Source organism: Euprymna scolopes, chromosome 17 (assembly GCF_053919585.1).
Source record: "Euprymna scolopes isolate OS-2025 chromosome 17, ASM5391958v1, whole genome shotgun sequence".
Taxonomy (NCBI): domain Eukaryota; kingdom Metazoa; phylum Mollusca; class Cephalopoda; order Sepiida; family Sepiolidae; genus Euprymna; species Euprymna scolopes.
The window spans coordinates 79,993,074-80,008,285 of record NC_136498.1 but is presented as its reverse complement, the minus strand read 5'-3'; the positions used below and the strand labels follow the sequence as shown (position 1 = coordinate 80,008,285).

The following is a 15,212-nucleotide window of genomic DNA, read 5'->3' as shown; positions in this document are numbered from 1 at the left end:
AATCTTTGATGGTGTTTGTTGTTTTAAATGAAACCCAATCTTTGCAATGTCTACCCAACGTAGTGCGCACTGTAACTACATTTAAATAAATAAATAATAGAATAATTGAGGGTAGGAGAACATCTTTGCAAATGGACAACAACATAGGTCTAGTTGAAAAAGCAATGTGTGGATTCGACCCAAAATAACACCGTTGTACAGACACAGAGATTTGTTGAGAAAATCGGTCACCGATATTACTTAGCCAAGGTAGACAAAGGTAAACAGGACATCTATTGACTAAAGTTTCTTTAAATTTATCAAAAATGAAAACTTTCTTATTAATATTAGATTCTAAGGGATCGCCATTGTTGCAAAGGGTCTTAGTGATGAATTTAATTTCATCATTCAGATTGGCCTTCAAACAAATCATTAAAGCCCTATTTGTTAAGGTCTTCATTAAATTAAATTTTTTGATTTGTAGGACAAAATGAGTCCCATCATGTATAGAGGCCAGTAAATGTTTGCAATAGATGGAAGTAAGAAAACTTGAAGTCTTGGAAACGAACATCTAAAAACAGAAGAGTAGAATTGGCTTCTTTGTCGACTGTAAACTTAAGGGCTGGATGAATGCTGTTAAGAAGCATAAAAAAAGCGTCTGCTTTTGAATAGGCAAAAGGTGTCAATGTAACGAAAGTAAAGATCTGGTTTATGGAAACCAGATGATAGACCCTCTTCATGATAACCTACAAAGATTTTAGCCAAAGCTGGTCCCAATGGAGAACCCATGGATACACCATCTATCTGTACATGATATCATTAAAGTTAAATTCAACCGACCTAGTGGCGAATTTCATCAATTCTACAAAAATATTTTCGGGAATGGGGGTTGTTGAATGTTGACTCTGATATAAAGCGTGACCACATATATTAAGTCTCTCAGGGTGGACCACTTGTGAAGAGACTAGAAATATCAAAGGTATACATAAATTTGTCAAAGTATAGTTTTGCAAAACAAACTATAGCATTCCAAAATGGGTTCTAAGAAACTTGTCAACCATTTGGCTAACTTATGTTGAGAGGACTCTATCATTGATAATATGGGTCTCAATGGCACCCTGCTTTTATGAATCTTAGGCAAACCATACAGATGGGGGTGAATAGAACCAGTAGGTTGGATTCAATTTGAAATAGAAGTGGGAAGAACGCCACTTTCGACCCATTTGACAAATTGTTTTTGGAACTTGGTCTCAATAGAGATAGCAGAATCATATGTATCTACTGGACCTAAACTAACAAATTTAGAGGTATCCCTCAGGATAGTCATCATTTTATTGACGTAATTCTGGTGATCAATTATGACCACACCAGAGCCTTTATCAGGTTTAGTGATAACTAAAAATTTATTATGGTGAAGTGCTTTGTTGTACGATACTGTTCACTTTGCCATTTTGATTCACAAAACGAGACTGGCATACCAGCATATGAACGTGCGATGCCATTCAGTTTTGCCTTAAGGTCACCCTAGAGTCGGAAATGGTAGAAAGTCTTTCTAATTGGCAAAAAAGACTTTGAATCAGCATATATCTGTAATGATATCGCCTTTCGTTTCAGCTATTTTTATATGGATCCTTTCATCTCGGTTTCCTGATCCAACTTTTGTATGCACTCACGCATGCGCATAGCAATCGATCAATAAAGCGGGCGCCATTATTCAGTTCCTTTCTTACAACCAAACACACGTGTTCCTGTCTTATTATTACACATACATGCTTAACACGGCATGATATGGTGGCAAGCGGTATTATCAAACAACACACAATCTTATAACGTCACAGACAGTAGAAAAAAAAACAAAAAAAAAACGATTATTTTTAATTTCTCGCACGCTGAACAAATTTTTTTTTTTTTCTAATTTCTAACCTCCCACGCTACACAAATTGTCTGTACCTTTTCTTTCATCACACTTTCTTATCATCATGGCCACAATTTCATTACAAGTCCCTAGTTTTGATTGGGGCTCGACATGTATCGCCGAATCATTCAAACTATTCCGACAATGAATGGAACTTTACTTCACCATCAAAGCGACAAAACCCGAGGATAAAGTCCCTCTAATACTTCTCGCGACCGGTGAAGAAGGTTTACGCCGGTATAATAGTTGGTCGATGTCGGATGATGATCGCAAGGATCCACAAATAATATTTGCGGCATTTTTGGAGCAGCTAGAACCGGCAACAAATCACGGGGTTTGTAGACTGGAACTCAGAAAATACCAGCAGAGACCAAATGAAACAACAAACATCTTCATCAACAGATGTCAACTGTTGGCAAAGAAATGTGATTTCAGTGCCGACGAATTAAACGAACGCCTCGTCAAGTTACTAATTGCCAGCACACTTATACCCGAACTGCAAAAGGAACTGTTAAACAAACCGAAGGGTTACAGAATCGAGGAAGCCGTTAGATTAGCCCGTTCACACGAGGCTTCAGCAGTTTATGTCAACCAGCTCCACCAGTTACAGAAATCACCACAGATAGCCGCAATAAGCCATGGTACACACCAGTGGCAAGGGATTGACTGAAAACGCGGCCAAACCTACAAAAATTGTTGATGCAGTCACCGTTTTGGCAAAGAACACTGCCCTGCCAAAAATGATATATGCCACATATGTGGCAAAACAAGTCACTAGGCTACAGTTTGCATCTCAGGGAAGCACAAAACCAAGAGACAACAAGGAAGGCCCTGGCATAACAGTCATAACCAACAACGGGAGTTTGGCAAGAAAATAAACAGCGTTGCCAAACACGACAACCAAGCCATGACTGATACAGACACGGCAATGGAGAACCTCACCTTTAGCTCCATCACAACCAACAGCGGAAAGCCAGCAAACATGGAAGATCCACGAAATGAGGCATTTGTTGATCTAAGCATCAAGATAAAGGACCACCCAGGCACTCATACCTTCAAGCTGAAAGTAGATACAGGGGCACAAGCAAATACATTGCCTATCCGCATATTCCGCAACATGTACCTAGCAGTATAGACGAAGCTGGAAACCCAATGCCCGGATCACTCACCTCAACACAATGTATGTTAACAGCCTACAACAATACTAGGATAAACTGTTATGGCACCACAAATTTTAGGTGCAAGTATAAAAACTCCCCATGGCGAGATACCCAATTCTATGTGGTTGATGTACCAGGAACAGCCATATTGGGCATGTCAGCATCTGTGGCTCTTAGGGTAGTGACAATGAACTGTGCCATCTCAGCCCAACACCAACCCATCAATAGTGTAGCTGACCTAATGCACATATACCCTAAGAGATTTGACCGTATTGGTGAATTTCAGAACACTTACAAGCTTATTGTCAACTCCAATGTACCATGCCACATAGACCCACCGAGAAGGACACCTATAGCCATGCGCGAAAAAATCAAATCGGAACTCGACAAGATGGAATCGCAAGGAGTCATTCGCCGCATCAACGAACCTACAAACTGGGTAAGCTCTCTCACTTATGTCACCAAACGTGACAACACAATTAGGGTTTGCTTAGACCTACGAGCGCTAAACAAAGCTCTCATATGGCCATACCACCAAATTCCAACAGTCGAGGAGCTCAACCACCGATTTGCAGGAGCAAAATTCTTCTCAAAGTTGGACACCAAGTCTGGGTACTGGTCTATAAAGCTCGACCCTGAAAGTCAGCCACTAACAACTTTCCAAACACCATTTGGAAGATATTGTTTTGAACGACTGCCATTCGGTTTGTGTGTCAGTCAGGACATCTACCAACTCGAGATAGACAGAATACTCGAGAAGTGCACTGGTGCTTGTAGTATAGCTGACGATATCACCATATATGGCTCGACAGAGCAGGAACATGACGAAAACCTAAGACGTTTCATGGAGGTCGCTACCGAAGAAGGACTTACCTTGAACTCGGAGAAGTGCAAGATCAAATGCCATGAAATATCTTTTTTGGAAACCTGTACACACACACCGGACTAAAACCAGCCCCAGCGAAGGTATGTGACCTACAGAAAATACCTGAACCACATAACAAGACGGAACTACAACAATTCTTGGGTATGATGACATACCTGTCTCGTTTTGTCAAGGACTTCAGTTCCAAGACAGCAGTGTTGCATGGCCTATTACGCAAGGACTCTGTTTTCCAGTGGGAACCACACCATCAGGAAGCTTTCAAAAAGATAAAAAGTGAAGTATCTAAAACGTCCCTGCTCCACTATTTTGACCCTAGAAAACCAATATACATGCACTGTGATGCGAGTTTACATGGAATCGGTGCAGCTCTACTACAACTAGATGAGGATGGCAATATATCGCCAGTCACCTATGCAAGCAAGAGCCTCACACAGACAGAACAGAGATACGCATGTATCGAACGTGAGCTACTGGCCATCATATTTGGTACACAGAGGTTCTACACATACCTCTATGGCCACCATTTCCAAGTCGTCACTGACCACAAACCCCTCACTATGATCATCGACAAACCGCTCACATCATCCCCGGCACGTCTGCAAAGAATGCTAATAAAACTCCAAGGATACAACTTCAAGCTCACATATAACAAGGGATCTGACAACCTCTTGGCTGATGGATTATCGCGCCTACCACCACCTTGTAATGCGGACCCTATCGAACTTGATGTCCGGGTTGATACAGTTCGTTTTTCCACTAATTACATCGAACAGCTAAGACAGTGTATGACAGCGGATCCTCTGCTTAACCAGCTGAGAGAGACCATCATCACAGGATGGCCAGAGACAATCAAGCAGCTGCTCACTGACATTAGAGTATTCTGGGACCTAAGAGATCAGCTCTCAATTGATGATGGTCTTATCCTCAAAGGACAACAAATCGTCATCCCCCAGACACTACAAAAAGACATATTAGAACAACTACATGCTGCTCATTTACGACAAGAGAAAACAAAACTCCTTGCCAAGGACACTGTTCATTGGGTAAACATAAACAAAGACATTGACCAGTTCACAAAGTCATGCAGTATCTGTCAACAGCATCAGCCCTCCCAAATGCAAGAGCCGCTAATGCAATATGACATCCCAACGAAGCCATGGGACGTAGTTGGCACAGACCTGTTTGATCTCCACGGAAGTCAATGGTTGATCATAGCTGACTATTACTCAAAGTATCCTATAGTCAAACGCCTACCTGATCATTCACCAAGCAGTGTCATAGTGAACATCACACGCCAAATCTTCTCAGAGTTTGGCATACCATCAAAGATAGTCAGCGATAACGGACCACACTTTTCAAGTCATCTCTACCGCGAATTCACCAAAGAATGGGGCTTCCATCATGAGACCACGTCACCTCGGAGACCACAAGGGAATGGCTTCATAGAACGTCAAATAAAGACTATCAAGAATATTCTCAAGAAAGCCAAACAGTCGGGAACAACTCCTGAGATCGCACTGCTGCACTGGCGCTGCACCCCAATTTCAAGTGTCATACCAAGCCCTGCACAACTACTCATGGGTAGAAGAATCCAATCTCCACTGATCACCAAAATCAGAAACAACAACCATGATCAGGATCAGATATACAGCGCATTCCAACAATGCCAGCAGAACCAAAAGAGGTATTTTGACCGACATGCACTTAAGGAGGATCTACCACCCCTATACCATGGTCAACGGGTAAGGGTACAGAATCCTGTGTCTGGAAGCTGGGACCCAGCGACTGTAGTATCCCAGGTAGATGATCACCGCTCCTATCTCCTGGAAAATGTCAATGGGCATGTGCTGCGAAGAAACCGACAACACATAAGAGGTATTCCAGTGACGCCTACCCAACAAATGTCGCAAGACCTCCCCAACACAGCTCCACAAAAATGTACGACGTCTGTGGATCCACTTGTGTGTGCATCCCCAAACATATCAAATGACACTCAAAAATGTACCCGTAGTGGTAGGGTGGTACGACCACCATCAAAAATGAACTTGTGATGAGCACACACTCATAACCTCCCAGCAAGCATTTCATGGGGCAGAATAATCCTCTGCTTCGCTGCAGCTGTTCAGGCAGTCTACCCTGAACCAGTCTCTCCATTTTCTTTGTTTTGTTTTATATGCATAAGTCATCTTTGTTTTCAGAGAAAGGGAGATGTAATGATATCGCCTTTCGTTTCAGCTATTTTTATATGGACCCTTTCATCTCGGTTTCCTGATCCAACTTTTGTATGCACTCACGCATGCGCATAGCAATCGATCAATAAAGCGGGCGCCATTATTCAGTTCCTTTCTTACAACCAAACACACGTGTTCCTGTCTTATTATTATACATACATGCTTAACACGGCATGACAATATCTCTTCTCGTTTTAGGGATATAGTGTTGTATTGTTGGTATCATAAATGTTGCTGCCTATTTGTGATATATTCATCTCTAATCGTTCATATGCAGTTGTGTGTGTGTGGTACATGTATTTTGGACATACCTTAACTTCGTGCGTCGTTGATCTTGTCCACCTAGAATTCATCTTGTTCTTGGAGGGGAGACTGGAAACCTGTTTTGGACGAATATTCATTCACTCCAAGGCGATGATTGGTTTTATATAGTTTTTTATTCACCTTCTAGGTGTCGATCGCAGAAGAATGGAAAGTGAATGTCTTTGCCTGCATGGTTACTTCAAGGTCTTATTTTCACACATGTCAGCGTCCCCCCTCCCCTGTGAAGAGAAGGGGACGACCTGTTAAGCATCCGCTCTTCTGTATGTCCAAAACCCAACTCACTGACTCCAGCTAACCTGATCACGTGACTCAAATGCAACCCAGTAGGGCTACATTCTTACTTGTCTAGTGGTGGACCCCTCAAGGGTGACCAGACTCTCACTGATCACTGGAAAATATCTTCTGCTGCTCAGGGCACGCGAAATGTGCATGACCCTAAGTTTGTGTGGCAACATTGTCGATTTCGGCCGTCACTCTGGCTTTGTGCTGGATCCAGTCTGTCTCCTCCATCGTCTGGCATCAGGGGATATCTGAAACAAACTGCATCTTCATCTCAGGCCGACAATCGAGAAAGAAGGAAAAACTCTGGGACATTTTTATATAACGAAAAAAAAATTATTCATAAATCGGTTTACACTTGTTTAGTCGAGTTCTTTGATTCAAGCTTCATGATGCAGGTTGCATTCTTAAGTTCCACTAATCAATTTCCCAGCTAAGAACAAGAGCTTTTCAACTTAGCTCTTATGAGGGTATCGCCCCCCCCCCCCAGGCGGGGTGAGAGCGATGTGGACGCCTCGATGCCAGTTAGTAAAAAGGACTAACTCCAAAAAGTCAATCGTTTTTATCAAATCAGAAATTCCTCCCTCTGCCTTTTTGGAGTTATTCTTCTCTTTTCCATTATCTTATTCTTTTCTTTCTCTCGTGAACTCATTATTTTATTCTTTTCATTTTCTCTTTCTTTTCTCTCTTCTTCGTCTTTCATGACCATATCTCTCCCTACGTTCAATTTATTTATTTATCTGTCCAACTAACTTATCACTTGGTTTGATCTGGCAGTTAAACACAACAGATGGGGCCAACGACAACACCTCCCAGACACCAAAACAGACCTTTTGAACCCAAGTCATTGTACCTTTCAACAAAACATTGTTTCTTTAATAATTTGAATTGTTGTTCTAACCTAAACCAGAAAACGACCCTGTATTGCTTTTTCTGCCAACTGGAGAATCTCATTATCATATTTATTTATTTATTTCTTTCCCATCGAAATATCCCCATTTCTTCTCTCATAAACATCTGTTTTTCCTTGATCAAGTGTCAGTATGTTCCCCCCATGCCTCATCCTCTCCCATCCTCTATTTGAAAAGCAAGATCATCTGGTGTCGCCAGGGATCTCGTCATATATTATTATTATTATTATTATTATTATTATTATTTTTAATTAATTGACATGTTCTTAATTTTAAATTAATCATTATTTAAATAACCCCCACAAGGCAAAGATCACTCCTTCTCCATTCTGCGAAAAAAAATACATAAAGAACAAGAAAAACCTGCACAATACTGATTCGAGAAAACATCAATTACATAAAAATAATAATAATAAAATTCCTCATAAGCATTCACAAAGTCTCATCTCACCAAGAATAAATTCCAAATAACAAAACACAGATTCATGGAAACCGAAAATTCTCCATGTCATCAAATTCTGAGATCGGCTGCATCATCTTCACCATTTCACAGAATATCATCAAAAATAAAAAATAAAAGTCAGTCGTTTACAAAAAATACATAGACATTTACAATTAAAATGCATAGTCGTTTCCAAAAAAAAAAAAAAAAATGATTCACTTATAAACTTCTAGACAATCCTTCATCAAAACAAAAGTTCAACAACAAAATAACAGATCCACGGAAACTAAAATTGTCCACGTCATCAAAACTCTGGAGTTTTCTGAAAAGAAAATCACCTTTTACTTATCTGAGTGATTCGTAACATTATGGCCACTTCTGCCATTACCTCTTCTGCCCTTTATGCCATGTCAGGGGCATTCCATTTGCTCCCTGACGCTGGACAGAAATATATTCCGTTTTGCTATTTTGGAAAAACTTCTTTTTTTTTCCAGGTCAGTAATTGCGACTGCCTTCAAGGGCATATAGCTTAGCAGAAAATATGGGACTTCCACACATGAATTTTTCCCCATGTTGACTTTACTTGAAATCAACGGAAATCCCAATTCGAAAAAAAATGTAGAAATAAAATCGAATCACTCTACGAAAAAAAAAAAGAAATTTAAAAATCGTCCCATTTACACACGTACATATAATTAAATTAATTAAATTAATCAGCAGCAAAACTTTTGCTGGATGTCATCAGTCTCTATATAACCCCCAGAACAAGTGATTTTTTTTTCCAATCACCCATAAAACACAATCCCTTGTAAACAACACTTGTGTTTTTTTTTCTTAATCTAAAAAACATACATATTAAAATTTCATTATACAGTTTACATCCATTTACATACAATGAACAACATTTTTCCCACACCAGAAAATAAAAATTCCTAAGAAAAACACTGTACAAATTGGAAAAAAATTTCACATTGGCAGAAACTGTCCATTGTTTCACACAAAAAGAACACCGAGTATTACAATTCACAATTTTGACACTTACACATTCAAAATTCCATAACAAACTTTTTTGATTGGCATATTTCTCTTAAGCTGACAGTTTTTTTGCAACCACACTGTAATTCTTTTTTCTTTTTGTTTTTCACATTGTCTGTATTAATATTTTTTCTTCTATTTTCTGTGTTTGCAATTTTCATATTCAAAATCAACAATTTCTTATTTGTATGTCTTTCGATATATTTTTTTCCTTATTTATTCTATTTATTTTTTCTGCACAGTAACGTTCTTTTTTTTCTAATATACCGTTCTTCCATTATTTTTTCTTATTAATTTAACATATAAATCTATCTATATATAATTTTAATGTGTCTATTTTTTTTTCTTCAGAAGCATTCCTTTCTTTCTTCATAAAAGGTTGTGCGTGTGTACGTGTGTATTTCTTTTCTTTTTTTTCTACTGTTCTTCCTTTTTTCTTTTTTTTTCCAGACATTTTATTGTGTTTGTATTGTTTTTCTTGTTTTTTTTTGTTTTTTTTTCTTGACACGAAATCTCCATTCCATTTTAAGGACCTGCTTCCACGTTGTATTTTCTATAACCCAGGTTCGATATTGCATCGTCGATGCGAACTGGTCAACGGACACCAAAATGGTGTTTGTGGTATTTTTGGTATCATAAAAGTGGTACCGATGTATGATCGCCTAAATGTTGCTGCCTATTTGTGATATATTCATCTCTAATTCTTCATATGCAGTTGTGTGTGTGTGGTACATGTATTTTGAACATACCTTAACTTCATGCGTCGTTGATCTTGTCCACCTAGAATTCATCTTGTTCTTGGAGGGGAGACTGGAAACCTGTTTTGGACGAATATTCATTCACTCCAAGGCGATGATTGGTTTTATATAGTTTTTTATTCACCTTCTAGGTGTCGATCGCAGAAGAATGGAAAGTGAATGTCTTTGCCTGCATGGTTACTTCAAGGTCTTATTTTCACACATGTCAGCGTCCCCCCTCCCCTGTGAAGAGAAGGGGAGGGGACGACCTGTTAAGCCCTCCACTCTTCTTTACGTGTAAAACCCAACTCACTGACTCCAGCTAACCTGATCATGTGACTCACAAGCAGATCCGATCAGCTGAGCCTCACTTCCGGTAAAACGTGTCTACAATATAATTTACCATATTTCTTATTTTCTTATGTTCGACCTATTTCCTAACAATAGGGGGAATACAGAAGTCCAAGCCATGGCAAAGAATACTGAGTTCTAGCTTGGATAACTGTGCAGAAAAGAGATTGAGAACATTCTGAGTAGTAGAGTTCGTTGAGCAACCATATGTTTTTAGAGTATGGCATAAAGGTTTACTTCACAAGATCTCCAGCTACAGTATAGCTGGAAATGTCTTCTCAATTATTAAATCATTTCTCTCTGATAGGTTCATAAGAGTAGTAGTTGATGGGCAAAAATCAGAAGCTCACAGTATAAATGCTAGAGTCCCTCAGGGGTCCATACTGGGCCCAACTCTTTTCCTGATCTACATTAATGATCTTCCAAATCACATCCTTACATCATTCGTAGACATTTTTGCTGACGACACTACCATCTATGGTAGCACATCTAAGACAGTAAACGACCAAGTTCTCTCCGATTCTCTCTCCTCTGATCTTGATCACGTTGTACAATGGGGAAAGGAGTGGCTGGTTACTTTTAATGCATCCAAAACCAAGCTTCTATCTTTACATTATCAACGTTCTGATCCTCATCTGGCATAAATTAAAATGAATGGCTCTCGTCTTGGGGAGGCCTCAAGTTTTGACAGGCTTCTGGGTTTGATCTTTACTCCTGATCTTAAATGGAATACGTACATCAAATCTGTTGCCAAGGCCGCTGGAAAAATGGTCGGATCCTTCTATCGATCCGGTAGATATCTCACTGCTGATGCAATTCTCTATCTATATAAGAGCTAGATATGTCCAAGGATGGAATACTGTTGCCACATATGGGCAGGATTTGCTAGAAAAAACTTGTCCTGTCTTGATAGGGTTCAAAATAGACTTTGTGGCCTGGTGGGAGATGTCCTTTTCTCTTCGCTGCAACCTCTATCTCACAGAAGAGATGTTGCGAGTTTGTCTCTGCTTTATCGTCATTTTCATGGAAAGTGTTCGACTGAGCTTCAATCTATGGTCCCCCCTCGTCAAACTTTCACAAGAAACACTAGACTATCAATAATTTTCCCCACTCTTTATCTGTTCCTAAACCTAAACATAGATTCCATGATCAAAGCTTCTTTTTTAGAACTGCACGCCTGTGGAATTGTCTTCCGTTTTCCTGCTTTCTAGCTGTCTATAATATGGTTGTCTTCAAGTCCAACGTGAACAAGTTCCTGATGAGCCGTTCCACTTAAGTTAACAAATTTACCGAACTTCCATTACTATCGATTACTATATTGTCCTTTTGACTACTCTACACTCTTTAACCCTTATCCTTGAGTGACCTATCGGCCTTGATAAGTGGTGACGCCTATGTAAAAAAAAAAAAAAAAACTCAAATGATTTTTTAACGTTAACCTAGAAAGGTTATGTTCATTAATTAATGCAAAATACTGTGAAAATCTAATTTTATTAAAAAAATACAAAGTGCCAACAGAATCTTTCTCATATATATATATATATATATATATATATATATATGAGGTACCTTCAATAAGTTTCCAGACTTTTTTGTTCAGGTATTTAAAATTGTCATAGACACTTAAAAATTCAGAATGTTATTGCTATACATCTTATGAGATGACTGACCATTTTTTATGATTTCAGGTTTAAATGAACAGCTACCGCAGGAATTGGAATACACCCTACTAAAGCCTGATTGTCATAGCTGATGAATTTCAAAAAGGCAATCTGGACATGAGCACATTTTAGAAGAACGATATGCAATAAAATTCTGTTTTATAATTGGAAAACATGCCACAGAAACGTATGGAATGTTCCAGCCTGCTTTTGGATTATCTTGCATGAATCAAGCATCAGTTTTTGAGTGGCATAAGAGATTTAAGGAAGGCAGGGAGTCTGTGAGGGATGATGAGAGGTGTGGGAAGAGTAAGGAAGTCAGAACACCACAGTTGATTGGCTAAATAAAGAATTTTATGGATAAGGACCATCGTATGTCTATAGAGATAATAAGTGCACAGTTTGATGTCAGTGTAGGAACTGTATACACACAATCATTCGCGAGGCACTGAAGATGTGGAAGATTTGCACGAATGCACCAGTCCACAACTCCATCCTTGTCACAAACTATTTGACTAAGATGGGCATTAAGACAGTTCCTCACCCTGCCTATAGTTTTACACCTTGCTCCCTGTGACTTCAATAAATCTGAATTGTAACATTTTTGATAGCAAAATAAAAGTTTTTAGACATACATGTTATATGTTTCTGAGGTCTCTTTTTTTTTTATAGTCGCTTCTTTTCATAGTCTCTCTGTTTTGTCTACAGCATTGGACTTCTAGACCCTGTCACAAGTTTATGTCACCCATCTATGGAGACGATTCTGTTTGTAGATTAAGGTTATCATGTACTCAGTATGACCCTTGCCAAAATTCATACAAGCTAACTTAATCGTCACTAACATAGGGTCCTTAATATGTAATAGGAATAAGACCTTGCTAGTGATCATGTAAAATATTTATGAAGGATTTATGTGATCCAAAGAATTTTTTTTTTTTTAATTTTAATAAAAAAAACGGGTTTACATGTTTTTATGAAATTGTCGATTAGAAAATCTGAATTGAATTTAAGTTTAAAGGAAAACAATAATTGACATATACTCTTGTGTAAAAAAAAAAAAAATCAACCAATTTAATAAATGAAAATGAAATATATATTATTTATTTATTGCAGTTCATCCCGGATTTGTTCGGACCTGATGTACTAGTCATAACTTTATGTACATATGTATATATATATTAAAAAGTTTTACTCATGTTCAGGTAACCTACATCTAAAATTTCAAGTGTTTAGACTCAAAATTGGTGGAGGAGTTTGGTAAAGTCTGCAAAGGTTAACTCTTTTAGCTTTGACCTCTTGGCAGTCAAATTTTCGCCTAAAACTGATTAAAAAGCTTGCTGCATGTCTGAATACCCTTTATGTAAAATTTCAAAGGTTTAGATCCAAAATTAGCTGAATAGTTTGCTAGAGACTGCAAAGGTAAAATCTTTTGAACTTTGACCCCTTGGTAGCCAAATGTTCAGCTAAAAACTGATTAAAAAGCTTGCCCTATGTCTGAATACACTTTATATAAAATTTTATATAAAATTGGCGGAGAGATCAAATTTTTTTTTAACTTTAGCCCCAATTTTGACCCCTTAACATTTATTGTTTTGGGCTCAAATCAAATTAAAAAGTTTGATTAATGTCCAGGTAACCTCCATCTAAAATTTCAAGTGTTTAGACCCCAAAATGGTGGAGGAGTTTGGTAGAGTTTTCAAAAGTTAAATTATCGAACTTTGACCACTTAACAGCCAAATTTCTGGCCGAAAACCAATTAAAACGATTTTGCCAAATCTCAATACTCCTTATGTCAAATCTCGAGTTTGTAGACTGAAAATTGACAGAGTAGTTTGGTAGGGACATGTACACACACAGACATACACACACACAGACAATTCATTCAGATGAAAGTTGTAACAGTTATATCAATGAGACTTATATTCTATTGCACTAACATGTAATATCTTCTTGTGCATGCGTGGCATATTTAGACTTGCATATTTATGATATGGCGTTTGGAACACTGCATATCTCAGCCGTTTCCAATAGTGTGTGTGTGTGTGTGTGTGTGCATCAATTTATTTCAAACCATTCAGAATATTTTAAGTAGAATAATAAGAATAATTAAATGTGGTATTGAAACAGCCGTTGGACGAATGAGTTATGCACCAAATAAGGACTAGGATAATGCAACCAATAACACCCCCTTTTATCACCTTAAGCCTAATTTGTAAGTGAAATTAATTTTGTTATTTGCAAATAAATAATTCAAAGTGTAGTATGTGTTCCTGCTCCTAGGAACTCCCTCAATCACTATCAGATGCCATACTAAATTACTGGCATTTATTTTATTTCATTTACATTCCATTTCTATTCTTACATAATAATTCTGTCAAGCTACTGTCATCAGCCATGTTTTTTCTTGGCCATCAGTTGTAAACATTGCTAGGAATTATTCAATTTTAATTAAATTGTCAATGTTTTTTTTTATTTTATGATAAATAGGTGACTTGATTTATGAAACCTGGTGATTTTTGTTTTACTCTATAACATTTTTCCATTAAGCTTTAGAAAAACTTTCTTTTTTTTTTTTTACATGGAAGTCACCACTTATCAAGGCCCGGAGGCCACTCAGGGATAAGGATTATTGTGTGTACAGTAATGAATATCGTAGTAATCGTTAGTAATGGAGATCTGATAAAGTGTCTTACTTAAGTAGGTGGTTTATCAGGAACTTTTTATGTTGGACTTGAAGATATTTAAGTTGTAATCAGGTGGGAAACAGATAAACGGAAGAGAATTCCACAGGCGTGCACTTCTAAGAAAGAAGCTTTGTTCATGGAATCTATGTTTTGATATAGGCACAGAAATAGGGTGGAGAAAATTACTGACAGTGGTTTCAGCTAGACGGGTGTTTTTCGTGAAAGATTGGTGAGGGGGGACCAGAGATTGGAGTTCAGACAAGCACCTGCCATGGAAATAACGATAAAACAACGACAGGCTTGCAACGTCTCTTCTGTGGGAGAGAGGTTGCAGGGAAGAAAAGGCATCTCCCACTAGGTTACAAAGTCTATTTTGTACTCTGTCAAGGCAGGATAGGCTGTTTTTAACAGCTCCTGCTCAGATATGGCAGCAGTACTCCATCCTTGGATGTACTTGGCATTTATATAGATAGAGAATTGCATCAGCAGTGAGATATCTACTGGAGCAGAAGAAGGATCCCACCATTTTTCCAGCGACCTTGGCAACAGATTTTCTTTTATACTTATGCAAAGAAGATACCATGCTGAAATAATAACGTTATTATTTAGAAACATGT

The 15,212-nt window shown here is 38.2% G+C and overlaps 1 protein-coding gene across 2 annotated transcripts in view; it reads left to right on the top strand.

Moving 5' to 3' along the window:
- LOC145296827 (protein CWC15 homolog A-like) overlaps nt 1-15,212 on the top strand; it is a 70,348-nt gene that overhangs the window by 49,506 nt on the left and 5,630 nt on the right. The window contains exon 8 of one of the 2 annotated variants that reach the window (XM_080142938.1): nt 11,939-11,963. The exons of the other annotated variant lie outside the window; for it this stretch is intronic. Coding sequence (XP_079999064.1) covers nt 11,939-11,948 — 10 coding nt within the window. The 3' untranslated portion in view covers nt 11,949-11,963. Of the gene's footprint in view, nt 1-11,938; nt 11,964-15,212 lie in introns of those variants that run through there. 2 annotated transcript variants of the gene reach the window in all.